Source organism: Canis lupus, chromosome 20, assembly GCF_003254725.2.
Source record: "Canis lupus dingo isolate Sandy chromosome 20, ASM325472v2, whole genome shotgun sequence".
Taxonomy (NCBI): Eukaryota; Metazoa; Chordata; class Mammalia; order Carnivora; family Canidae; genus Canis; species Canis lupus.
This window is the reverse complement of record NC_064262.1, coordinates 49650768-49677474: the sequence shown is the minus strand read 5'-3', so window position 1 is coordinate 49677474 and position 26707 is coordinate 49650768. Positions and strand designations below refer to the sequence as shown.

The following is a 26707-nucleotide window of genomic DNA, read 5'->3' as shown; positions in this document are numbered from 1 at the left end:
CATATCAGGATCCCTGCGAGGAGCCTGCTTCTTCCTCTACTGTCTCTGCCTCTCTCTGTGTCTCTCATGAATAAATAATAAAATCTTATAAAAGATTTAAGGAACGTGATGACCACGTTCCTTAAAATAAAAGCTAAAGTACTCCCTACAGTTCACAATCTCCCTGCCCTCATCTCTTCCCTCCTTCCTTCACTCACTCCACGCTGGCCTCCTCACTGTCCCTCTAACCCACCCAGCAAAAACCCATCTCAGGGCCTCATGCATATGCTATTTCCTCTGCCTGGATCACACTTTCCCAAATACCTCCACGGCCCCTCCCTGACCTTTTTCATGTCTCTGCTTATGTCACTTCCCTCGTGAGGCCTCTTCTGCTGGCCTTTTTTTTTTTTTTTTTTTTTTAAGATTTTATTTATTCATGAGAGACACAGAGAGAGAGAAGCAGGCTCCTGGCAGGGAGCCTGATGTGGGACTCGATCCCGGGACGGGGATCATGCCCTGAGCCAAAGGCAGACACTCAACCGCTGAGCCACCCAGGCGTCCCTTCTGCTGGCCTTTTATTCAAAATCACCACATCCCAAATGCACCTTTTGCATCCCCATGACTTCTGTCTGCTTTATTTTTCTGTGTAGCACTTCCCACATCAAACTTTTACTTTATCTATTTTGTTTATTGTCTGTCTCATTAGAAATGATAGCTTCATGGGGCAGGGATTTTTGCCTGAAGCTTCTTCAAAAATGACCACACGCACATACAGTTACAGACACAAACGTGTTTCTTGTCTCCTGGTGGGTGCTCTCACTCACTCATGCTTCAATAAGAACACAAGCTTTCTAAAAGCAATGATCAGAAGATCCCCTGAGGGATCTTCTCTCCCTCCCCTCAGTGCCCAGAGTCCAGCCAGGGCAGATTGAAAATCTTTATTATTTTTCTTCTCAAATATAAAATCACTCTCTTTCCTGGCATCTCATTAACCCGAGGTTGAAAATCAAGGATAAGAATCACATTGCTAGAAAGAATAGGCCCTTCCTGCCTCCTGCCCTATCCTGCGCTCTTGTCCCATCCAAGAGAACAAAGGGCAGAAGTCATGACGTTGAGGCTCTCAGGCAGCAGACTGAGGCCTTCCTGATGCTGGGCCCCAAGTGAGTGGGGGCGGAATCCAGGGTGGATTGAGCCCCCCAGGGCTGGACAGGTGGCAGGATCCTAAGGTCCATCAGGGCTTGTCAGTGGGGCGCAGGTTCAGGGATGCTAGGCGTCCCAGGGGCCCACGGCGTGTGTTGGTGGCCAGCCGCTGCTGTGCCAGGAATGACTGGGCATGGGCTGGTGCCCGCTCCTCCCCAGCTCGCTGCTGCAGAGCCATGCCCTGGAGGGAGGAAGGGGGCAGGGTTGGGTTCAGGTGAGCCCATGGCGCACCCCAGGACTCCAGCCACGGTGACACGCACTCACCATATTATACCAGGCACTGATGAGCAGCTTCTCTTCCTGCTCCCGCTGACTTCGACTCTTCTCAAAATCCATCTGCCAAGGAAAGAACAGTCAAGGGCCTGGATATGCTGGGGACAGCGGGAAGTGATGAGGACACCCACCTCTAGGTGCCGGATGCGGACGTCACGCTCCCGGAGCTGTGTCCTCAGGGTGTGAAGTTCTGGGGGCGCCCCTCCGGGTGGCCGTTGTTTGGGTTCCAGGGTCTGTATGACCTAGGGTTTGGGAAAGACACAGATGGGGTGACCTTGGCCTTGTAGGCCCTCGGACGTGTTGGACTATGTTAAGTGTGGTATAAAAGTATGTGATGGGGTGGGGTACAACAGAGGCAGAAGTGGGGGGAAGGGCAGCCCTGGTGGTGCAGCAGTTTAGTGTTGCCTGCAGCCTGGGGTGTGATCCTGGAGACTCGGGATCAAGTCCCACGTCAGGCTCCCTGCATGCAGCCTGCTTCTCCCTCTGCCTGTGTCTCTGCCTCTCTCTGTGTGTCTCTCATGAATAAATAAATAAAATCTTTAAAAAAAGAAAAAAACAAAAAGAAGTGGGGGGAAAACAGGGGCATGCCGGTGGGAGGCACGAGTCACCGGGAGGCAGCAGCCTCAGCAGGAGGCCTGCGGAGCACCCAGTGTTCTCACCGTGCGCGCCTTGTCCACATAGCGGCGGTACCGCTCTTCCATGGCCCGCAAGTCCGCATCCTTCTTCTGCAGGCTGTGCTGCAGCTCCTCGATACGCCGGGCGGCTGGGGGAACGAAGGGACCCCTCAGCTTCCCGCCAAGCTTGGGGCCCTTCCTCCCTGCCCAGCTGCTGCGTCCCACTCACTGCCGCTGTCAGCGGGCGGCTCCAGCTCCTCAATGTACTCTCGCTTCCGCTGCAGCTCCAGATCTGCTTCATGCAGCTTCTGCCTGTGGACAGAGGATGGGCAGCAGCGGGCTGACTCTGCGCCCATCTCCCTCCCTCCCACTGGTGGTCATCCCTGGTCATCTCGGCCAACGTGCGCCTGCCCAGCTGCAGAGACCTCTGTGTGCCCGCCCCCTCCACGGCACAGAAGCTGTATGCCTTGGTCCCACCATCTCCTTAGGCATCGGAGCCACAACCTGCCACGCCCTTCGTCAGCTGGCTCCTTGCCTAGTGCCCCCCCACCGCCCCCCGTGTGTGCACTTCTCTCCATTCCACAGCCCACACACTGGTACCATCACCCCCTGCCAGCCCCTTCTACACTCAATCTCAGCTCCTTTGTCCAGCCAGCAGCCAGAGATCTTTCTAGCATACAAACCCCTTATAACAAAAAGAAACACAAGGTGAAACTTTAGTTCTGCCACCTGCAGCAAAACCCCAAAGATCTGAGGACACTCCCTGGAGGTGAGATCATTACCATGCAGTGGGTATGGAACATGGTATAACACCTAACTGTGAAGCGTGGGCTAGGTCTGCTAAGGTTATAGAGGCATGTGCCCTCTGAAGCCACCAATTCCACTTTGGTGACTTATCCGCACATAAGCAAAATGATGTATATATAAGCTTTTACTTTGTTGCACTCTTTGAAATTGCAAATACCTAGAGAGAATGACTTAAGTACATTATGATATTCACAAAGGGTCAGCCCTTCTGGACCGGAATTTTACAGGAGGATTAAGGCCCTGATATTTCCATATATCCATCCTCTCTAAGGAAATAACTTTTTCTGCACTCTGGGATAGTCATGGCTACACTCCATCCTTAGTGGAAATGAGGAGAGTCAAACAAGTCGTGTTCTGTAAGGGCCACTTTCCCTGTAAAACCCCAGTTGACAAAAGCCACTGTACTTATAAAAAATATAACTATTCATATGGCAAAATTTCCCAGCCATCTTTTATTTATTTTTTTAAGATTTTTATTTATTTATTCATGAGAGATATATATAAAGAGAAGCAGAGACACAAGCAGAGGGAGAAGCAGGCTCCATGCAGGGAGCCCGACATGGGACTCGATCCCGGGACTCCAGGATCATGCCCTGGGCCGAAGGCAGGCGCTAAACCACTGAGCCACCCAGGGATCCCCTCCAGCCATCTTTTAAAGATTTTATTTATTTATTAGAGTGAGAGCGAGCATGAGTGGGGTAGAGGCGGAGGGAGAAACAGACTCCCCTCTGAGCAGGGAGCCGAATGCCAAACGCCAGATTAGATCCCGCTCTGGGATCATGGCCTGAGCTGAAGGCAGATGCTTATCCAACTGAGCCACCCAGGCACCCCCCTAACCATCTTCTTAAGTAGGAGAAGCAAAGTACAGACTAACACATATTATGCTACCTTTCATGTAAATAAGGACTCAGAAGAAAAATTTATATTCATTTGCATTTGCTTAAAAAAGTTTGTAAGGGGAACCCTGGGTGGCGCAGCGGTTTACCGCCTGCCTTTGGCCCAGGGCACGATCCTGGAGACCCGGGATCAAATCCCACGTTGGGCTCCCGGTGCGTGGAGCCTGCTTCTCCCTCTGCCTATGTCTCTGCCTCTCTCTCTCTCTCTCTGTGTGTGACCATCATAAATAAATAAAAATCTAAAAAATTAAAAAAAAAACTTTGTAAGGATTTTTTTCTTTTTTTTTTTTAGAGATTTTATTTATTTATTCATGAGAGACACAGAGAGGCAGGGACACAGGCAGAGGGAGAAGCAGGCTCCCTGCAGGAAGCCTGATGCGGAATCCGATCCCAGCACCCTGGGATCACGACCTGAGCTGAAGGCAAATGCTCAAACACTGTGCTACCCAGGCGCCCCATGTAAGGATTTTTATAATAATATGAATAGGGATGGGGTGGAAACTGAGCCAATGGGGGGGACTAAGAGGTGTACCCCTTCTCTATGTATTGATTAGTATATATTTTGTTTTTTAAACTATAAATAGCGCAGCTATTTAAAATAGCTTCTGGGATGCCTGGGTGGCTCAGTGGTTGAGCACCTGCCTTTGGCTCAGGGCGTGATCCTGGAGTCCCGGGATCGAGTCCCACGTCGGGCTCCCTGCATGGAGCCTGCTTCTCCCTCTGCCTGTGTCTCTGCCTCTCTCTCTGTGTGTGTCTCTCGTGAATAAATAAATAAAATACTGGGATGCCTGGCTGGCTCAGCGGATAAGCACCTGCCTTTGGCCCAAGGCGTGATCCTGGAGACCTGGGATCTGAGTTCTACATCGGGATCTCTGCATGGAGCCTGCTTCTCTCTCTGCCTATGTCTCTGCCTTTCTCTGTGTCTTTCATGAATAAATAAATAAAATCTTAAAAAAAAAATTAGGGGATCCCTGGGTGGCTGCTCAGTGGTTTAGCGCCTGCCTTTGGCCCAGGGTGTGATCCTGGAGTGTAGGGATCGAGTCCCACATCAGGCTCCTTGCATAGAGCCTGCTTCTCCCTCTGCCAGTGTCTCTGCCTCTCTCTCTCTCTCTCTCTGGGTCTCTCATGAATAAATAAATAAAATATTTTTAAAATTTTAAAATAAAATCTTGAAAAAAAAAAGTAGAGTAAAAGGTGACTGTCACTTTGTCACAGTACCTTACTGAAATCCCTCCATGGCTCCCCATGGTTCCCCCCAAACAGTTCATACTCCTTCCCTTGGCCCATAAGATCCCATAAGATCTGAGCCTTCTAGGTTCTGGCTAACTGGTTCTTCTCATAAATAAATCCGCAGACAGCAAATATCCCCCACACCTGTGCCGCAGCCTTTCCCCTCCCCACCCCCAGGTGTGCCCTCCTCTGAGACTCACAGATGTTCCTCTAGCTTCCTCTTCAGCAGGGCGGACTGGGAGAGAAAACAGGCACTGGGTGAATGGGGATCCAGAGGTTCCCAACTCCTTCCCGGGGTGAGGGTAGGGGGCGGTGCCACCCTGGGCCGCGCCGTACTTACAATGGACTGCAGGGGGCATCGAGCAGCAGGGGGGAGAGAGAGAAGGGTTACGGGGGGAGGGGCACGAGGGAGGGCCAGGCAGGGAGGAGGTGGGCACTCACATCCTCAGCCTTGCCCCCCTGCTCTTGCAAGGCTTTCTGCAAGTCCTCCACCTGGGCCCGCAGCTCCAACAGCTGCTGCTGGTTCAGCCTGCAGGAGTGCGGGGCCACTCAGTGCCCGCGCCCGCCCTCTGCACCCGCATCTCACGCCCCCTCCACGCGCCCGCTCGGGGGGGCCCCCTCCGCCGGGTGGGTCCTCACCGCAGCTGCGTCTCCAGCCCGTGGCGCGCGCGGTTGGCCTCCTCCAGGTGGCGCTGCAGCTCCTCCTGCCGCTCCCGGTAGGCCGCCTCCTGCTGGCACAGCTGCTTGTTCTCCAGCTGAAGCCGCAGGAGCGTCTCCCTGCCGATCGGGGCCGAGAGCAGGGCTGGAGACCGGTCCCCCTGCAGGCCTGCCCGGGCTCTGGCAGGGAGACTGGGCGGACGGGCCTGCAGAGGGACAGCGCCCCGGGGAAGGGCCTGGCCGGACCCTGGAGCGGGCTTGGAGTCCTGGGGACCCAGCGCAGGGGGACCCAAAATGGGCGGGGCCTTGAGCTGGGCTAAGGGCGGCGCCAGGCAAGGGCGGGGCTACGGGAGCGGCTGCCAGAAGGCCTGACTGCAGGAGAGCAAGACGCAGAACTGGGAAGACCTGGGCTGGGAGAGTTCATCTGGGCAAGACACGGGGCACTGAACCCAGCAGGGGCTACACGGAGGGCAGGGCTACGCCCTGGGGGGCAGAGTCCGATGTGAGCGGGGCTGGGGGTAGGATTTTTGCTCGGTGAGAGGAGCCGGATGGGTTGAACCCAATTAGTGCACTGAGGATGGATCCTGGAGGAGGCAAGCAACCAACAAGAGCTAGAGCCCTGGGCAGGTAAGGGCAGAATCAGGAGTGCATGGGCCTAGGACCCAGGCTAGGAACTGGGAGCCCAACACAACAGGCCAGCCTAGCAGGAGGTGCCTGCACTGGGAGCAGGGCTGAGGATGGGCTCTGGGTGCGGCTACAGCTCTCTCTGAGCGACCCCAGGATACCTCAGCTCCGCAGGTAGGATCTCTGCTGCTAAGTTTTCCACAGCTGGTGAGGTGGGATCCAGTGAGGGGTCTGGAGAAGGTAAGAAATGTCTTCAGGTTGTTGCACAGCTCCTGTCCCCATCGCTAGGGTTCTCTTTCTAAGAATCATCTTTGGGGACTTTGGTATTCTGGGAGGTCAGCCCCTGCCTTCTGTTAGCCCTTGTCACCTCTTTCCATTCTAGCCTGTCTCCAAGGTCACCTGGCTCTGCCCCCACGCTAGACAAGCCCTGGGACACTGCCCTAATAATACCTTAGGCCACCCCAGCCCCAGGCCCTTGGGCCAATAGGCCTCCAACTCACCAGCCTGGGTCAGCCCCCGAGGCTGCAGCTGGGCACAGCGCAGTTCCTCATTGGCCTCCCGCAAGGAGTCCCTCTCCGCCAGCAGCCGCTGGAGGGATGGGGTGCAAGACACCATGTGAGGCACAGTTGTCCTCCTAGAGACTGGGCTGAGCTGGGACGGACAGGATGGGGCTTGGATGCAGGACTTCAGTCTCACCTCCTTCTCCTTTGTCACCAGCTCATACTTCTCCTCCAGGTTTCGACACTCAAATAACCATTTCTCGGCCTTCATGGCCTCCTCCTGCCTCTGGCCCTGTAGTTCCTGAACCTGAACAGAGAGGTATGAGGATGCAGGGTTGGAAAGTGAAGGCGTGGGGCCAGAGAGACCAGACACAAAGAACATGGAGGAGCTGGGCCACCTCAAGGGTGCTACCTATATATAAATGAGGGTGAGAGGGCTCTAGGTGGAAGGGCTAAGCACCATGCTTAAGATGAGGAGGCAGGGTGGGATCCAGTGGCTTAGAGCACCCAGCCCTCTGGACTCTGCCTTGGTCCTTGCCACACCTGTCGTCGCTGAGCCTCAAGCTGAGCACGCAGCGAGCCGGCCCGACGTAGCTCATCCTCCAGCTGCCGAGTGCGCTCGGCATGGCCAGCGTTGCGCTCCTCCAGCTGCCGCACCTGCCGCCTCAGCTCCCGCAGCTCACCCAGCCGGCGCCGGCAGCTGCTCAGCGTGGCCTCCAGCTGCCCAGCACGCTCAGAGGACTGCCTGGGGGAGGAGGCAAGTCAGGAGAGGACACTTGGGTCTGGGATCAGGGTTCAGCTTGGATTTGGGGTCTTCCCTTCCGGGCAGGGGAAGATGTCATGTTACCTGGGGATGTGTGGGTTCAAGGTGGTAGATTGGGAGGGTCAACCAGGGCCTGGTGTTGTTGGGAGGTCATTGAGGGGCATAGAGGGAGTCCTCAGCACCAATGGTTAGTCCAGGGTCATGATCAAGGATGGGGTAAATTGTGGGGATATAGAATGACTGAGGGGTTACAGGGGGAATGATATAATCCAGAGGCTCTAAAGAGCCTCCAAGGACACTTCGAGGTAATAAGGTGGCTATGGAATCAACAAGGGCATGGTGGGGTCACGGGGGGCTTGAGGGCAGAGCACTATGTGATCCTTTAAGGTACAGTAGGGATTCACTAGACACTTTAACATTACAGGGGTACTGTGGGATCACAGGGGTGCCTTTTGAGGTTAAAGAAGTAACAGTGAGGTTTAGGAAATGGGTGCTGTGGAGGCCCACCAAGTGCTTTGGGGCTGCAGGAGTGCTGTGGAGTCATAAGAAGGTATAGTCCTATCATGAAGGGCACAGAGGGGTCATGGGGGGTGGGGGTGGGGTGCAAAATTATTGCATTTTGAGTCCTGGAGGGCACAAGAGGATCCTGGGGCATGATGGCACCTGGGCAGCACTGGAGCAGGGGAGGGGGCTGGTAGCTGGGGTCATGGGGATGCTACAAGGTCTGGGGAATATAATGTGGAATGACAAGGGGGCACTGTGGGCTCCTGGGGGCACCACGGATCCAGGAATCTTGGAGGTGTCCAGAGACATGATGGAATCCAGGAGAGTACAGTGCGATTGAGGATCTTACTGTGGAGTCCAGGAGACACTGTGGGGGTTCCCTGGGCATTTTGGAGTTTTCGAGGTACCATGGCCTCAGAGGGACACTGTGGCAATGAGAGTGCACAGCGGGGACCCAGGGACCAGGTACTCACCGCAGCTCGTCCATCTCATCCTTCAGCGCCTGTGCCTCCTGGGCCAGACTGGTCAGTGCCTGGTTCCGCTGTTGCAGCTCAGAGACCTCTCGCTCCAGCTCAGCACAGTGCAGGCGCTCATCTTCCCTGCCATTCTCCAGCCTGGGGGGGTGGTAGGGAAGAAAGGGGGTGCTTGAGGAGACCGTACCCATGCTAGCCCCCCTGGCTGACTGGCCCCATCCCGAGATGACCGCACCTGAAGTTCTCCTCCTGCAGCTGCTCCAGCTGAGACTGCAGCAGCAACAGCTTCTTGGTGGTGAGGCCGGCGGCACCCTCACCCTCTGGCCGGCCCACCCGCTCCCGCAGCACCGCATTTTCCTGGGCCAGGCTCTGCTTCTCCTCCGCCAGGAGCACCAGCTGCCAGCAGGAGGTGCAGAGGAGCTGGAGTTTGGAGGGGGAATGGGAGTGGGGGCGCTGGGAGGGGGGGGCGCAGCAGCAAGCAATTCTGCACCAGGAGCACCTATGCTCCCTCCCTGCCACCCTCAACCTCACCTGCCGCTCCAGGTCCAGACAGCGCTGCCGCAACTCATCCCCTTCATCAGCCTCCTCACTCAGGAAGTAGTACCTTCGGGACTGATGAGGGGGTGGGGGCAAGGAGATCAGGGAGCCACAGGGAGACTGGGGGGGAGTCTGGCATCTCGAGTGGCAGAGAGGAGGAGCCAAGAAGCCCGAAAGATCTAACAGAGGGCTAGGACCCCAGGGGACAGGCAGAACAGTGATGTGGGAACACCGGGGATCTGGCAAGGGAAGTTGCTAGGACCCTGAGGAATGGAGGTAGTTTATACATTTAAGGACACGTCCCTCCTCCTTAGGCAACCGGGAGAATCAGTAATGCCCCACACCTCTTACCTGGTTATCAAAGTTCCCATACGTTTCTGGTGACAGGGAGTCAGGGGTGTCTTTGGTCATGAGCTGAAGCAGGGTGGGAAGGCACTGAGATGAGCTGTGCCCTCTGAGGGTGGCCATTAAAGCTCCCACGATCTAGCCCAAGGACCTCTCTCCATCCTCCTGTCCCCAAAGGCAGTTCTCCCCAGTCACCCCAGTCTAGAGGCTGCCCTCCTGCCATGTGTCCCGCAGGGAGGCTGGGTCCTTTGAGGATGCTAAATTGTGACTGAGAGCTGGGAAGAGTTGGCAGACACATGAGACAGGGAAATCTGGCCAGCTGAGTTCCAGGAAGAGCCCAGAACTTACCAGGGCAGAGCTGTGCCCAGTTGCCTCTGCTCTGATGTCCCCTCCCCCGAAGCTCCTTGCCACATTGGGCACCCCCACCTACCTCCTGGATGGCTTCCATCACCACATGCTGAACTGATTCCTCCAGCGTCATGATTCTCTGGATGTGTTCTGGGGATCAAGGTGAGGAAGACTGAAATGTGAAGGTAGGGGGTGAGGAGGATTTGCTCAGGATTTCCCCTGGGGACCCCCTGACCCCCATACCCTGCTTTTTCTCGCAGCTGATGGCACAGCCAAGCACCAGCTGAAGCAGCTTGCCAAGCTCTTCTGGGTCCGAAAACTCGCCAATGAGGCTCACATCTGGAAGGTGTTGCTCCAAAATGGGATGCCCCAAGACCTGAAGATGGGGGGTGGGGTGGGATTGGGGGATGTTGGGGCTCATGGACACTCACCTTCTCCCAACCCCATCCCCTAAATCCTGGTATGGTTACTCACATCCTGGGAGTACTCCACCAAGCTCTGTAAGATTGTCTTCAGATTGCTGACCTGGGGAAGGTCAAAGAGTTGTGTCCAGGGTCCCTGGAGCCAAACAGCCCCCACTCTGAATCTGCCTAACCCAGCCTTTTCTCTGCCTCATTTCCCAATCCCTGGTCACATCATCCTGTCCAGCACCATTCTCTATCTTAATGTCTTGTCTCAGGGCAACCTGTCTAGTTGCCTGTCCTTGCCCACATGCCCATATTATTTACAGGTCCCCAGAATTTCAATCACTTCTCATCACCTGCCCTGCCACCCTTCGGCCCTAGCCACCTTCATCTCTCACCTGGATTATGTCAACCTGGTCTCAATTTCCACTCTTACACCCCCATTCCTCTCCAAGCGGCCAGAGGGAGCTTTTTAAAGTCCAAGGCAGTTTGTATCTTTCCTCTTTGCTAAAACCTTCCCTTGACTTTGCACAGCCCCTAAAATAGAATCCATCTCCCTGCCCCAGCCTGCCCTGCTCCTAATGACCTCATCCACCATTCCTGCCCCCTTGTTTTCTGATCTAATCTCCCTGCTTTTCCTTGATACACCAACCTTATTCCCCACTTTGCATTTGCTGTTCCCTGTGCCTGGAATCCTCTCTCCAAATTTCACACAGAGGTCAGCCCATCTGGAGTAACCACCTCCCCTAGTTGCCCTGTCTCGTGGCCCAGCTATTATTGTCTTCATAGAACTTACTGCCATTGGATGTTAGTGTTTATGTGTATGTGTGTGGGGCGGGGGTGTCTGTGTTATCCCTTGCTGCACACCCAGGCCTGCTCCACAGGAGAATGAAAGAACAGAGTTGGCTGGTAACCAGACATCTGTCTCTCTTCCTAGCCAAATCTGTGCATCACCCAGGACATGTGTCTAGCTGACCCATCACCCAGGATATGTCTAGCTTAGCCTTCCCTGATTATCTCTTCACCAAGCTGTCCCCCAGTCATGAGTCCACCTGTCACCTTCAGCCTCCAGTTGCGACCTGGGTCATCTGAGATGCCCTGGAGCCACGCCTCGTTGAACCAGGAAGGGTCTCTGGGGGCGAGAAGGCGGGATGAGCTGCGGGGGGACCCTTTCGGGACCCTCCCCCTCAGCCCCACTCACATCTGGTTCAGCACATAGGCTATGGCGAGGCCACTGCTCAGGTCCTGGGGGCTGGTACAAGGGGATGGGACGTGGAACGTCTGCAACTGCAGAGGGAGAGGAAAGGGCAACGGGCAGTCAGGGCCTGGGAGAACAGAACCATTCCCCCTTTGCAGACTTTCCCGGTCAGCAGGAACCTCACACGGTTGGCGGGGACTGGCCTATCGCTTTCGCACTCCCGCACTCCAGCTCCGCGGGGGAGTGGCCTCTGCTCACCTGGGACTGGAGGGGGCGTGGCCTCACTTCACTCCAGCTCAACAAACCCCGCGCGACCGGGCCAGGGCGGAACCACATGTCACCTGGTCCCCACAGGCCCCACGTGACCAGGCCAGCTCACCTGTGCCCTCGCCCTAAGTGACCCAGCCGCGAAGGGGCGGGGCCTCACCTGTTCTTTCCACGCAGACCTGCCACGTGACGGGGGCGGGTGCTCAGGCCGGAGTCCAACTGCCCTGCAAGCCCACCAACCTTTCCTCCTCCCAGCCCCAGAACAGAGGGATAGATTAAGCCAAGGCCAGGGCTCCCGGGCGAGAAGAGCGGGCGCACACCTGTCCCTGGCCCCGCCCCCGACCTACCCAGGTGAGCAGAGACCCGCATAGCTCGGCCTTGTCCACGCTCATGGCTCCCAATCGGATTCGACCCCGACCGCGGAGCCCCGCCACCGCAGCCACCTCCTGATCCGCCACCAGCGAGCGCCCGCAGCCCCGACCTCCCGCTCGGCCTAGAGCGCCGCCCCGCCCCGCCCCCTAGGCGCAGGCCCCGCCCCGGACACGTGATCGCCCGGCGCCGATCGGCCTTCCAGTTCCGCCATTTTGGATGCGGGCAGCGTTCGGGCGCCCGCCCTGCCGCTAGGGGTCAGTCTGGGCCAAGCTTGCACATCCCAAGTGTGGACCCGCTACCCCTTGCTCCTTGGCTCTTTTGGGGGTAGCCGAGACCTCACGATTATTCCTCATCTCGTGAGGAGGAGCCATCCCACCCTGTTATACAGGCTTATTCACGTCCTTCCCCTTCAGCTGGAAGAAATTCGGCTGCCCATCTACCTTCTGATCGGAGCCATAATCTGCGCGGGGAAAGGGCAGGCCCTTACACGTTCTGTGCACTTGGAAGAGACATCCTAAAGGGTCTCCCCGGTAGAGGTGACTTGGGAGGCTTGACTCAGGAGTAAACAAGAGGGGACGAGCGTGGTCCCAGGTCGAGGGCAGGATGAATCAGCCAGGCTCGGGTCTTGGGTGAGGGACAGACACACTTGCCCAGTACGGACGCAGTACCACTAAGCTTCTCCTGCGCGGTGCCCACTCCGCCCCACTCCCCCCATCCCCCACCCCCCGGCCCAGGGCCGCGACGTCCTCCCGCCTCAGACCCCGGGACCAGGCCGCCGTGCCCCCAAGGCCCACCAGGGGGCGCGCACACTGCTGCAGCGTAGCCTGCGGGGAAGCAATGTGCCCTTTCTGAGACCCCGCCCAGGCTCTGGAGGGGGCTCAAAGGAAAGTGGTAACAATAGTAGTTAATAAATTTGCAGTCCCCATTTATTGAGTGTCTACAGTATGCAGCTTCTGCGCTAAGCGATTGAAATATATAGAAATCTCCCCACGGAAAAAAAAAAAAAGAAATCTCCCCACGACTCTGGGTGGCAGGTGCTGTTTTAATTCCCGGTCGCAAGAGAGGAAACAGAGATTCTAGTTGGCTTTAGGGGAAGGGGTAAAGCCCCGGCCCGCACCCTTTGGCGCCAGAGTACCCCAGCAGCTCCTCTCCCACGAGGCGGGCAAGCTAATGAGCAGTAATTAGAGGTTATTAGCTGTACCTGGAGGGAGGGGCGGGCTCTGCTTTGGGGGTGGGTCTAGATCTGAGGGGAGGGGTGCTGCTCTCCAACCCCGAGTCTGGCTCGGAAGACCCTGCCCCGGAGCGGGTTGAGCGAGATGACAGCAGCCCCCACGCCGCATCGCAGGAGCACAGTCACGCTACCATCAGAAACCCAGTAACAGCCCACTCAGACGCGCAGCCGCACGCACGCGGAGGCCTCCCAGGCTCGGCTACACCCCCACACCCCCTCCCCGCGTTGTTTTCGGCCTCCAACTCCTGGGAGCGGGGTGAGAGGGAGGAGGAGGGAAGGCGACTGGGGCCGGCAGTGCGGGCTTCCGGACTGGGCTGCCTTCCGGCGGGCGTGGGAACAACTGCCGCTGGCTCCCCTTTCCCGCACCCACCGGAGGACAGGGTGCTGCCAATAGGGGGAAATGGGGCCACCCTACCCCCAGGTAAAAGTGGAAAGACGGACCGGAACTTACGGCTGTTACAAGCAGGGGTTGCTGGAATATTTGTGGGAGGGCCTGTTTGCCCAGTGTTGGGGGGACCGTCACATATTTGGGTTGGGATCCCCAGTATTTGCAAAAACTGCAGGGATCTTGCTGTGTAGGAAGAATAAGGGAATCCAAATATTTGGAGCATGGACTTAAATTGTTCCAGTGTGATGTTAGGGCTTTCTAGATTAGATGTTCAGTGACCTGAGTCCTCAGATTTAAGGAGAAGTCTGAGTACCTTCAGTTTGGGAGAGGAGCCATAACCCTCCATTTGGGGTGGCAGGGATTCTTATGTTTGTGGAGAAAGGAAGCTTCCATGTTGGTAGGGGAAAGTGGCAATCTGTTAAGGGATGCAGGGAGTCCCACAGGGATCTAGGTACCTTCAATTCGAGGAAAGGGTCACAAGCCCTCATTTGGGGGCAGGAACCCTATAATTGGGGGAAAGATGCAAACCTTAATTTTTTGTGGAGGGAGCTCCAAAGTTTGGGGGATGCTCCTGAGGCCACCATTAGTAGGGACTGAGAGTGTGGGTGAGGGCCAGCAGCCCCCAGCTGGTTTGGAGACCCCACCCCCTCCTGCCTTTTTCCAGGAACAGCTGGGCCCAGCCTGGGTTGTACTGCTGGGAAGCTGGTGACTCAGCCCCTCCCTGCGGCCACAGCTGGACCCCGGCCCGTCCCCTCCGGCCTTCACATCTGGGCAAAGACCCAGTCATGAGGGCTAGGATGGGGACCCTGGGTGCACACAATTGGAGGATGATGCCCTTTCCTCAGGGATGACCACAGCCACAGGGTGGACACCATGCTCCATACCAGGAGGGACTCTGGCAGGCCTTTTGCACTAAAGACACTAATATCCCACTGGGAACTTTTTCATCCTGTCCTCCTCCCCGTGTCTCTGTGTGTGTCTGAGTCCTTGTAAAGTGTGCTCACATTGTAGGTGTGAGATAGTGGGTCTGTGATTGTGGGTGCACAGGCATTGTGTCTGCATCTGCCCGTGTCTTGGGGCCCTGGAAATTTATGCAACAAACTGTGATTTGGCCGTGGGGGGGGGGTGGTTTCTGATGGCGACTGGGGCACAGTGCTTCTCTATATGCAACCTTGCTGTCTACACCCCTGTGTCACTTTTTGTATGAGAAGTGTGTAACAATCAGTACCTCAATGTGGCTTTAGGTTGTTTTTGTGCGACCATGTCTTTTTTCTCCATGTGGCTTTCCGTGATAGCATGACCCTGACAAGTATGTCCTTGATTTGTTCACATCCCCATGACAATCTTAGTGTCCCTGTGTGTGCCCTTGTGGGTTTGTCTGTGACTCTTTCATGCACCCTATTTGTGATGACCTTCTGTCCCCATCATATGTCTCTGTGACAAGCACGGCTGTGCTGTCCTAGTGTCCCTCCACCCTCCAAGGTTGGAGTCCTGGTGTCCAAGACTTTGTATCTGCGTCTTACTTTGTCTCCATGGTGATGGTGTGGCCTTATCCGGGTACCTACACATACCACCTCTCTGTGTATGGACATGGCCCGGTCTCCATACACAAGGAATGACAAGTGTGCCTGTGAACCATCTGGGGCTCCGGGTGTGTCCGCGCGACCCTGTCCGTGTCTGCTGCGGGGCTGGCTGGACTAGTGAAGGTTTGAGCGAACCTATGGCAGGTGTATCCTGTGTCCGTGTGACACTGTGGGTCATCGCAGAGTCTGTGACCTTGTGTATGGGGGTGTCAAAGTCATACCGGACACGGCGCTCCGCCGAGGCGGAGATGTGCGCAGTGGGCACCAGACGCCCCACGTACCACGGCTCTAAGCCGCTGTCGCCCGGAGGGGCCCCTCCCCGCGCTGCGGGGGCGCGTGCGTCGTGCGTGACGTGAGACACGACGGGGGTCGCTGCATGCGTGGAGCCCGACGCGGTCGTGCGTGCGAGCGCGCGGGGGGGATGGGCTAGTGCGTGCGCGTGTGCGTGGGCGGCCGCGGGGGTTGGGCGCGCGGGGGCGCGCAGGGCATAGCCCCGCCCCCTCCCGGGCTCGGAGCGCGGGTGAAACCCGGGAGGGGGCCGCCGTTAACCCCTTCCTGCCCGACCTGAAACTTGCGGCCCCTCGATGGAGCGCGCGGGGGCTTCCCCGGGGCGCGGGGGCCGTCCCTGCCGAGAGAGGAACTCCCCCGCGCCGCGTGGAGCCGAGAGACCCCCCAGTTACCATAGGAACCGGAGCTTCCCGCGCGGCCTGACGCGTGCTTCCCCCCAGCACTGGGTCCTTCGGCTCCCTGGTCCTCCGGCAGTGCGCTTCCCGCTCCCGGCCTCTGGGGCGGGGGGCTGGGGTCAGCGAGGCTGGAGCACGCGTGACTCAGGCCAGCGCGGGGGTCCCTCGGCCGCAGCCGACCTTGCTCCCCCTTCTCCGCCCCCGTGACTCACCGTTCGCGGCTTTCCCCGAGTGTGAGTCAGGCCCCTGGGGAGGGGGCTGCGGACTCTGAGACCCCCCCCTCCGGGCAAGGGGGGGCTGAGAACCAAGTTCTAGGGACCTCCCGGTCCGGTGGGGAGGGGCGCCCCTTCCGGGGGCTGCCGGTGCCTTCCCTTAGCCAGCCCTCGCTGGTGTTTCCCCCCCACCCCAGAACTGGCAGGGCCTCCCCGCCACAGCCCGGGCCTCCGGGAACCCAGCTCCCGCCCCTCCCCCCCAGCCCACAGGAAGTTTTGGCAGAGCCCATCGTGGCGATGAAACGGTTAAAGCCGTTTTCTTATTCATTTCAAACAGGGGCCCCTTTTGACTCAGAGCGAGCTGGGCGCCCCCTTGAGCCAGGCCTCATGGGGGCCTGGGTTTACACTCCACCCTACATGTACCATTTTTAGAGAAGGGAAGGAAGGCGGTTGGTGAGCGGGCTGAGGGTCTTGGGTAGCATTCAGAGCTGAGTTCAAATCCTGCCTCTGCCCTCACTGCTGTCTCGGTCTCAGTTTCCCCATCTGAATATAGGGGATAATTATACCCGGCCCATTGTGTTGTTGTGGGAATTAGGTGAATAATAGAGGGGACGCTTTGCATCCTGAGCTGGGCACAGGAGTAGGAGGAGGCCTGGCAGGCAGAAGGACCCAGGTTCCTCCTGTCTCTCAGGCCTGAGTGTCAAGGTGCCCAGCAGAAGCCAGTCCTTGCGGGGCGGGCCGAGCCCCACCCAGGAGCTCTGAGGCCATGGGGTTCATCCCATCCACCCCCTGCCCCAGGCGGGCACCCAGGAAGTGAGAGGCGGGGCAGGAATGAGGCGGAACCTGTTGGGCCCGTTGCCTCCCCACCTCCCACCCTCATTCCGGGGCCCTGACAGGCCACCACCCCCCCACGCTGCAGCCCCACCCCCGCTGCCCTGGACGCCTGGGTCCTGACCCAAGGGTGGCCAGAGGGAGGGGATGTCGGCGGAGACAGCGTCTGGGGAACATCCTGTGGACTGCTGGCTGGACAGACTGGAGGGTCAGCCCCTCCCCGGGCAGGGCAGAAATCGGCTGGGGGCAGAGTAAACATGGCCCAGGGTGGCTAGACTTGGGGGAGGGGGCGGCAAGGAGTGTATACACACACAGTCACCCCAAAAGAGACCCAGTCCAGACACACAAACTCCTGTCACCTTGGCCACAGAGACTGCCAACCAGGCACACACAGACAGGGTCAGACACACATCTGGGCAAGCTGACCCAGTGGCAGCTGTCACACATAGGGCAGTGACAGAGCAGACTCCGGAGCAAGATCGAAACGCTGCCAAACTCATGAAGATCTTGGCCATTCCGAAGCATGCAGGTAGGGTGTGTGTGACACAGATAAATCAATTGGGCACACGGGCAAGATGGACACACTGACGTTCAGGTGAGAAGCACACAGCCTAGCGTAGTGCCGTGCTCACACTCACACTGAGACAGATAGGATAGGCCAGAAACAGGCAGGCAGGAGAGGCCAAACCCGGTGTCAGACACAGGCAGGCAACACACACATGTTCATAGACTCAGAGAGAAGGGACGGTTGCTTTCAACATAGGTACATCTAGTGTTGCACAGGAGATATTCAGATGCACGCACGCACCCTCAGATCCTGATGCACAGGTGTTCAGATACATGCGCATGCGCACACACTAACAAGTGCACCCACTCAGAAAGGTACTCAATGGAGACCATCCTAAACCTACAGAGAGGTGGATGAGGAGGACCCCAGCTTCCCACACACATGGCACACACACTCCAAGGCTCCAAGAGACGCCGAGACTCGGGCTTACAGACACACAACAGCTCAGCAGTAACACAGCCCAGAGCCACCTACAGACTAGACGGATGCAAACAGACAAACGGACATATTTACAGACATGGTCTGGCCAGACAGTCACACCCAGCACAGAGAGGCATGAACAAGCCATAGTCGGACATTCATAAACACATTGGCTCGGAGACACCCTGACAGAACCTGTCGGCTAGTGCACGTGCGCGCACGCACACACACACACACACACACACACACACACAGAGCCACGGGGCTTACATAGACGTACAGACCAGCCACACAGACACACACACACAGACCAGCCACAGACCTCACACACAGACCTCACACAGGCAAGCTGTGGACCTCACACACACAAACACACGTACACACCAAACACAAATAGGTGAGCCATATGAACTCCAAAACAACAAACACATGTGGGTCAGCCACGTGCAACCTGTTCCACAGACCACGCACACACTTACCCACCTCCTGCCCCCCAAAGCAGACAGGCCCTACACACCCCTGGAGGGCTGGGGCAAGACACGCGCGCGCACACACACACCCCTGCACTGAGGAGACAGGCCTCACACGCACTCTCACACGCCCTGACAGGCCAGCCACATGCAAACCCACAGTCAACCAGACACACATACACACACGTTCCTGGACCATGCTGAAGTGCTGTGGGGCTCTGTGCTTCCAGGCCTGTGTCTGCGCACTGCCCCCCCATCCTGGTGCTTCCTCTCTCCAAACATCACCCCCCCCCACTTCCCTCCCTGCTGTTTGTCACTTCCCCTAGGAGGCCCAGCTCATCAGCCTCAGTCCTTGGTGGGGTGTGGGCTTATAGTTTTCACCACATCCCCTGGAAAGGGGGCACCCAGGATTGTCAGCCATGTTTAGGCCCCCCAAGACCTCTCCAGGAGCTGGGGGGGGAACAGAAGTAGCTTTGTAGGAAACTCCCCTCATGCCCAGCTGAGTCAGCCTGAGGAGACAGCCTCTCCTTCCTGCTTCCAAGGAAACCCAGAAGCTTCCTCTCCAGGAGAGGGGGTGAGGGACCCCCAAACCACAGAGGTGGGGGAGGGAGGTGGCTGGCAGGCTAGGGGTTCCTGGGGGAGGGCCTCCGTGATTCTCAGCCTCTTCCTGCCCAGCTGTCTGTCCACACCCAGGGGCAGGGACGCAGGAGGCTGGGTGCTATGACTTGTGGGTTCTCGCCCTGGCCTGCCCACTGGCTGACTCACGGGCAGCCCCCAGCCCAGTTTCCTGGTGAAGGCCCAGTCGGTCAGTGGGGCTGGGGCAAGGGGGTCACCAGGCTATTTATAAGAAGGAGAAGTCCCTCAAGGCTAAAAGCCCCAGAGAGACCTGTGGGTGGGGGTGGGTGAACTTCCTCCTTATTCCACTCCCCAGGCCCCAGTCCCCTGGGCGTTGGAGAAGTCTGGGCACAGACTCCTCAGCCAGATGCTGATTTGAAGCCCAGGGGCTGGGCAGTTCCCAGCTGCCAGTTTGGGCACCCAGGCTGGGTGGGGGAGGGGGCCATCCTTACACCCTCCTCACAGCCGGCCTTGGCGCCAGTGGGGCGGCGTGAGGGGGTGGTGCCCAGGCCACAAGGGTGAGACTGGCAGGGGCCTGGAACCGGCTGTACCAGCTTGGCTGGGCCCCCGCCCTCCTTTGCCGGCCCAATCCCCACCCCCTGCTCAAACACCCATGCAGAGTACATGGAGCAACCAGACCCCACTTCAACAGGCTAGCCTGCTCCCATCCCCACCCCCACCTCCCTGCCCTGTGCCCAACTCCATTTCTCTGGGGATGAAACAGAGACCCTTCATGAAAGGGCCTGCAGAGCTTGATATACACTTGGTGCAGCATAAATGCCTCTCTGGTTGTGAATCCACGGGGCAGTGGCTAATGCTCTGGAGCCAGACAGCTCAGGTTATATTCTGACTCCAGTCCTTGTAGCTTTGGGATATCAGGCAAGTTCCTTACCTTCCTGAGTCTCAGTTTTCCTGTCTGTTAAATGAGGACACATAGAGCATGCATTTCGCTGGGTTGTTGGAAGCAGGAATGAGTTACTCTATGTAAACCGCTTAGGAGACTGCCTGGCCCATGCTAAGAGCCATCTAAGTGTTAGCTATTAAAATAATAATTATTATTTCTCAGTCTGTCTGCCTATCTTAAGTGTCTCTGAGTCTCACTGTTAGCCTGCATGACGCTAACACTGCCCCCGGTCTGTCGCTCTGGGCATCTCTCCCTGCCCTGACCCCCGCCCCCATACATCCACTTTTCCTTGTTCCATCTTTGTCGTCCATCTCGACCCTCTCTGGGCCAGCCTCACGTCTGTCCAGGGCTCCCCTGGCCTGGCTAACCTCAGCCCTGGCCAGGGCTGATTCACTGTGCCCTCCTGGCCTGTGGGACCTGCAGGTTGGCTTCCCAAGATGCTGCCCTCAGGCTAGACCTGCCCAGCCCCCCAACGCTGCCCGCTGCGCCCCCGCAGGGCCCGGCCAGATGTCAGCTGCAGTTATTAGCATGGGCGGGAGACACAGGCCTGGCAGCTCGCCCGCCAGACTCAGCGGCCAGCCGCTGGAATCTCCCTTGAGCCTGGGGTGGGGTTAGGGGAGCAGTTCAAGCAAGAGGAGGAGGGGAGGGAGCACCCAGGGGTCACAAGGACCCTCCAAAGATGGGGATACCCCCAGCTTCTCATGGGACCTTCCTCCCTAACTTCACTGCTCTGCTGGACTTCCCCAGCCCCCACATGGCTCAGTTTCTTTTTTGCCTCTTTCATTTTCCTTCTCTTCCTGGCACTTAAGTGTGCTCTCTGCCTGTCCCACAAAGGCAGGCTAGCCCCTGTCTCTCAGCCTCTCTCTACGCTAAAGAAACTTTCATCCTCCCAGAAGACAGAGGCATCTCTCTCTGAGAGAGAGAGAGAGACACTGAGCTTCCACCAGTTCTAGTGGCTCACATTCTGCTTGGAAGTCCCGCCTTAAGTCTAACTAGGAGCCTCGCTATCTAAACCTCAGTATAGTGCTGGGAAAGGGGCACAGAGTTCCCTTAGATTCTCTCCCCTTGGATTTTCTGGTCTCCTCTGACGGGATGAAGGAGATACCCTGGAGAGGAAGAGACTGTTCACCCCTCTTTTAGGTATTCTGGATGGTTGAGGGACCCCCAGATTAAAACGGGAATAAGGCCCTTTGCCCACTGGTGTGAGGGAGGGAAGGGGCATCCTAGCCCCTCGGGATGTGGGAGGAGAGGCCCAGACCTCCTGGTGGAAAGGTACCCCACCCGAGGAAGGAGGCAGTCGTGCCAGCCCGCCCAGGCGCCGGGGGCGCCTCGAGGCATTGGCCCGCCCCTCCGCGCCCAATCGGGCCGGGGGCGAAGTCCGACCCAGGCCCGCGGGCAGGCGGGGACCTGCCAGGCCGGGCCGGGCCCGGCAGGACGCAGCCCCAGAGCAGCTGGGTGGGGCCCAGCGAGGCGGCCGTGGGGGCCTCGGGGGCGGCGGCGGGGCTGGTCGGGACTAGCCGTCCGGGGGCCCGGGCGCGCCCTGGGACCTGGCAGATACCCGGGCTCCCGGGTCCTGGCTGCGGGCCCCGGGACGGCGCTGGCCCCACCCCTTCCTGTGTCCTTATATGGGCGCGGGGGAGAGCCTCCCGGGGCCGCCCCGCCCCCAGTTCTGCCCGCGGACTCCGGCCTGTTGCCATGGCGACCAAGCCCGCTCCCGGGCGCGTCCCCCTCCGTCGGGCTAATGGAATCGTCCCCGGACCGCCTGCCTCCGCGGTCGCCTGCGGGTGCTGCGGGCTGAACCATTGCTGGGAGAGGGAGACTAGAGGCCTCTGCGGCTGGGCGTGTTCTGCGCACCCTGGCCTCCGCCGGGGTCGCACGTCCACGTTCCTCTTCTGAGGCGCAGAACCCAACCGGACCCAGGGCGGGGCGCACGGTCCCGTAGGATCCGAGTGACGGAGGCAGGGCCGGGCTCCTTCCCCCGGGGCTGTTGCCACACTTCCTGCCGCGGCGCTCTTTCCCCAGCCTGTTTCTAAGGAAGGAGTGGGGTTGGGCGACCGCGCCCGGGCCGTCGGGGTAGGTTCAGCACCCTGAGTCGGCACGGTGTCGGTCAAGCCCCGGGTCACGGGGGGAGGGCTTGGAGATGGGAGCAAAGTATACTGGCGCCTAGAAAGCACCCACAAGAAGGGGTGGCCAGTCATGGAAGATCCAGCAGTCCAAATCCCCAGGATCCTCAAAAACCCCTCCTCTCATGTCTCAGCTGGAGACCCTGTGTCATTATCATCTCGGCTCTGAAAGTGTGTCCGGACTCTTAACTCTCCTTCATCAGGGCTTTGCAGATGACCCCAGTGACTCCCAACCTCTGACAGGGTCCCCCCCCCCCATAATTTCCCAGACTCGGTATACCCCGGAGCCCTCACTTTCTACATAACTAGATTCCCCTTATGGAGGCCCTCAGTCTCTCCCATGGACTTCAGGACCCCTACTCATTTTTTGCATAATGGATCCTCCATCCCCTCCTTTTGCCCTTTTGATCCCCCCCTCACTTTTCCTGGGTTCAGTCCCTCTATTAAAATTCAAGTCCTTTAACCCCTCTGTACTCAGGACCCCCACACATTACCTTACCCCTCCCTCATTTACTCTGGTTGATCCTCCTGTCTCACCTTTGTGGGGTCTCCCTGTGTATATAATCAGCCCTTCAACCCCCCTCGAATACTCCGAGTCCCTCAGGCCTTTTGTGTACACCCTGGAGACCACCCCCGCCCTCCGCCCCAACACGCACACGCGCACGCACGCACACACACACACACACACACTTGCTTTGTAACAGTTCCTCGCATCCAGGGGAATCAGTGCCTTCCCTGGAGTCCCTCCCCGTGTATCTCGGACCAGCACCCCTTCCTTCGCGCACCCCGGGGTCCCCTGAGCCCCTCCCCCTGCAGCCGCGCCGAGCCACCCAGCCCGTGGCCGCTGTTTACAAGGACACGCGCTTCCTGACAGTGACGCGAGCCGCCTCCTCCCCTTCCCCACGCTGGAGGAGGGGGGCGCGGGGGCCCGGCTCGCGCGACGGCCAATCGGAGCGCACTTCCGTAGCTGACAATAGCCGTATAAAGGCGTGTGGCTCAGCCTGAGCTGCCGGGACCTTGAGCGCGGCCAGGCCAGCACCGGAGTCAGCAGGGAGCGGGGAGCAGGGGGAAGCGACACCAGGAAAGCGAGCGCGCCGGACAGGGGCCGAAGGGCTCGAGAAGCCGCACGGAGCTTCCGCGCACCGCCGCCGGCTGGCCTCTCCCGGCCGGTGCCAGCTCCTGGGAACGCGCGTCCAGATACCCAGTCCAGCCACCGTCGCGGACAGGGCGCCGCTCGCCGCAGCGAGGCCCGGGGCGGCCCCGCAGGGACCCCCCCAGACCGCCTGGGCCGCCCGGATGTGCACTAAAATGGAACAGCCCTTCTACCACGACGACTCATACGCAGCGGCGGGATACGGCCGGGCTCCGGGCGGCCTTTCTCTACACGACTACAAACTCCTGAAACCCAGCCTGGCGCTCAACCTGGCCGACCCCTACCGAAGTCTCAAAGCCCCCGGGGCGCGGGGCCCGGGACCAGAGGGCAGCGGTGGCAGCAGCTACTTTTCCGGCCAGGGTTCGGACACAGGCGCGTCGCTCAAGCTTGCCTCATCGGAGCTGGAGCGCCTGATCGTCCCCAACAGCAACGGAGTGATCACGACGACACCCACGCCCCCGGGACAGTACTTTTACCCCCGCGGGGGAGGCAGCGGCGGAGGTGCGGGGGGCGCCGGGGGCGGTGTCACCGAGGAGCAGGAGGGCTTCGCAGACGGCTTTGTCAAAGCGCTGGACGACCTGCACAAGATGAACCACGTGACGCCCCCCAACGTGTCCCTGGGCGCCAGCTCGGGGCCCCCGGCTGGGCCCGGGGGCGTCTACGCCGGCCCGGAGCCACCTCCAGTCTACACCAACCTCAACAGCTATTCCCCAGCCTCTGCGCCCTCTGGAGGCGCCGGGGCCGCCGTCGGGACTGGGAGCTCGTACCCGACGGCCACCATCAGCTACCTCCCACACGCGCCACCCTTCGCTGGCGGCCACCCGGCGCAACTGGGCCTGGGCCGAGGAGCCTCCACCTTCAAGGAGGAACCGCAGACCGTGCCTGAGGCGCGCAGCCGCGACGCCACGCCACCGGTGTCCCCCATCAATATGGAAGACCAGGAGCGCATCAAAGTGGAGCGCAAGAGGCTGCGGAACCGGCTGGCGGCCACCAAGTGCCGGAAGCGGAAGCTGGAGCGCATCGCGCGCCTGGAGGACAAGGTGAAGACACTCAAGGCCGAGAACGCGGGGCTGTCGAGCACTGCTGGGCTCCTCCGGGAGCAGGTGGCCCAGCTCAAACAGAAGGTCATGACCCACGTCAGCAACGGCTGCCAGCTGCTGCTCGGGGTCAAGGGACACGCCTTCTGAACGCCCCCCCATACGGACATTCCCCCAGTCTGGACGACTGGGCGCACGCCTCCCAAGGGGCGAGGGGGCAGGCGGTGGGCACCGGCCCCCGGGGCACCGCAAACCACACTGGACTCCTGCCCGCCCGCTCTGCGTCCAGTCCTTCCACTTCGACGTTTACAAGCCCCCCTTTCGCGTTTTTTTGTATGTTTTTTTTTTTCTGCTGGAAACAGACTCGATTCATATTGAATATAATATATTTGTGTATTTAACAGGGAGGGGAGGAGGGGGCGATCGCGGCGGAGCTGGCCCCGCCGCCCGGTACTCAAGCCCGCGGGGACACTGGGGAAGGGACCCCCGCCCCCTGCCCTCCCCCCTCTGCATCGTACTGTGGATAAGAAACACGCACTCGGTCCCTAAAGAGTTTATTTTAAGATGTGTTTGTGTGTGTGTGTGTTTGTTGTTCCGACTTTTTATTGAATCTATTTAAGTAAAAAAAAAAAATGGTTCTTTATTAATTTGTTGTCTTTTTTTCCAAGCCGGGCGGGAGGAGGGAGGAGAATAGTGGGCTGCCCCCACCCCACTCCTGCTTGTGACTCGCGCCAGTGTCCGTGTCCTCCTCGCCAGCTCTACCTAAGCATCTTGCAGCCCTAGTGCGGGCGGCGGACCCTTCTCTGGCCCCCTCCTCCCCGGGGTTGGAAGGGCCAGGGCGGGTACGCGGTCCAGCCGCCCATCACCAGGGGGCAGGAGGCCTGGGGCGAGACGCGCAGTGCGCGGGCGCAGCCCCGCCCAGCTGCGCGCGCTGGGGCTTTCCCCGCTGACGCAGCGGAAGCGCTGCCCCTACATGGGCCGATTCTGTCCAGTGACGCGCCGGCGGTCTCCGGGCAGATTCCGGGAATCCCCTCCCCCGCTCTGCCGGGCAGGGCTGCGGCGCCGGGAAGGGGGCCGGGATTTTCCCAGGCAGGCGGCTGCCGGGGCCCGGAAAGCCCCAGGCCTGGGTCCAGAGCGTCCGCGGTGGGAGGGCCAAGCTCCTGGGTCCCGGAGCCAGCCCCGAGCCCGCCCCATCGGGTCGGCGTCGGGGCCCCGCCGCGCCCACGCGCGCTCCGTCTGACCTGACCCGGGCGGGGGGTTGCTGCAGCCTTCGCGCCGCCGCCGCCGCGGTACCCCCCCACCCCCGCCAGGAAGGGCGGCGCCCGCCTGCCAATTTCCCCTCCCGGGTGCCAGGTTGGGAGCAGGGCGCAGGGCGACTGCCAGGTCTGGTCCTGCCGGGGCGGCTGCTCGGGCTGCCGGGCGCCGCCGCCCTCTCGCGGGACGCCCTCCCCCGCAGCTGGGACGGGTGGGAGGGCGGCTGGTGCGCCCGGAGGGGGGTCTAGCTGGCTTCGGATCTTGAAGCCCCCCAGAGCGGCAGAGAAAAACACAGGCTGAGAAGCCGCAGGGGTGGGGTGGGCAGAGCAGACGCTTCATTAATTCATTTACGAAATGCTCAACAACCTAGCCCTGGAGACACTGCCCGGACCGTGGCAGACAGACAATAAACAAGCAGACAGGATTCGGAGATTGTGGTAAGTGCTAGCAAGAGAAAACAAAACAAAACCGGTCAAAGTGGTAGTGATGGGGCAGGGGAGGGCTTTGGAGAATGGATTGGAAACGTGGACCTTTAATGATGCGAGTTTTCAGCTTTAAAGCCAGGCTCTGAGAAAACAACGTTCTGGGCAAGAGGGAACAAACAGCACATGCAAAGTTCCTGTGGCCAGAACAAGACCAGCCTATTAAAGAACAGCAAAAAAGCAAAACAAAACAAAAACAAAAAAAAACAAAAACTGTGTTCCTGGATTTGAGTGAACCAAGAGTGCGGAGAGGAGGTCAGGGAAACCACGGAGGGCCTTGGGGAAGGAGTGTAGATAAAATTCCAAGGCCCAAATGAGTGATTTTGGAGGATTGTTAGGCTGGATAGCAATATTAATAATGGGTCTATGGATTAAATGAGGTTTGTCCTGTGGAAGGAAATGGGGGCTCAGTGGCAAAACCACTTGCCTGAAGATACACAGCATCAAACTGCACTCCTGGGAACACACTCTGGTTCAGAAGTGACCCTCACCCTTCCACCCCAGGTGGGCCATCCTTCCAACCTAGTGTGGGGCAGAGCTTGCAACAGGGACGGTGCATGTAGCTCCAGCTCCCATTCGTGGTTCTGGTCTTAGGGCTGGCACCCCGCCCTCTTCTTCCAGCCCCGGGGACCTGTCCTAATAACCATTAACTGGACCCCAAGCTTCACATACTGTATTGCTTCACAGTATGTATCACATACTGTATTACACAGTGATGTGAGTTGGTTGTCTTTATTCGCATCTTACTGTTGAAGAAACCCA

At 58.8% G+C, this 26707-nt stretch overlaps 2 protein-coding genes across 3 annotated transcripts; one reads left to right on the top strand and one right to left on the bottom strand.

Moving 5' to 3' along the window:
• Positions 1-646: 646 nt before the first annotated feature.
• HOOK2 (hook microtubule tethering protein 2) lies at positions 647-12133 on the bottom strand. 2 transcript variants are annotated; one of them, XM_025457698.3, is made up of 22 exons: positions 11967-12133; positions 11356-11441; positions 11214-11286; positions 10225-10275; positions 9994-10126; positions 9833-9900; positions 9409-9471; positions 9052-9132; positions 8756-8940; positions 8521-8661; positions 7324-7525; positions 6977-7087; positions 6781-6868; positions 6442-6511; positions 5639-5776; positions 5441-5528; positions 5200-5234; positions 2296-2378; positions 2112-2215; positions 1584-1694; positions 1444-1515; positions 647-1360 (listed from the first exon to the last, which is right to left on the bottom strand). In XM_025457698.3, the coding sequence occupies exons 1-22, from the start codon at positions 12009-12011 to the stop codon at positions 1211-1213; spliced, it is 2178 nt and encodes a 725-aa protein (XP_025313483.1). In that variant the 5' UTR covers positions 12012-12133; the 3' UTR covers positions 647-1210. The 2 variants fall into 2 exon arrangements, with proteins under 2 accessions (XP_025313483.1, XP_025313485.1); XM_025457700.3 differs by having other exon boundaries at positions 8756-8916; positions 11967-12132.
• Positions 12134-23012: 10879 nt separating this feature from the next.
• Positions 23013-24852, top strand: JUNB (JunB proto-oncogene, AP-1 transcription factor subunit). Its single transcript, XM_025457705.3, has one exon. It carries the CDS (start codon positions 23316-23318, stop codon positions 24357-24359), a length of 1044 nt encoding a protein of 347 aa, XP_025313490.1. The 5' UTR covers positions 23013-23315; the 3' UTR covers positions 24360-24852.
• The last annotated feature ends 1855 nt before the right edge of the window (positions 24853-26707 follow it).

Bases quoted from the DNA above. Each gene is read 5' to 3' on its own strand.
- HOOK2 (XM_025457698.3), bottom strand. From the start codon at position 12,011: ATGAGCGTGGACAAGGCCGAGCTATGCGGGTCTCTGCTCACCTGG. The intron at 6,512-6,780 runs GTGAGTTGGAGG...TACCTTCTCCAG, and splicing joins TCGGGGGCTGACCCAGGCTG to ACCCCTCACTGGATCCCACC. The intron at 1,361-1,443 runs GTGAGTGCGTGT...TCCTCCCTCCAG, and splicing joins TCAGTGCCTGGTATAATATG to GGCATGGCTCTGCAGCAGCG.
- JUNB (XM_025457705.3), top strand. From the start codon at position 23,316: ATGTGCACTAAAATGGAACAGCCCTTCTACCACGACGACTCATACGCA.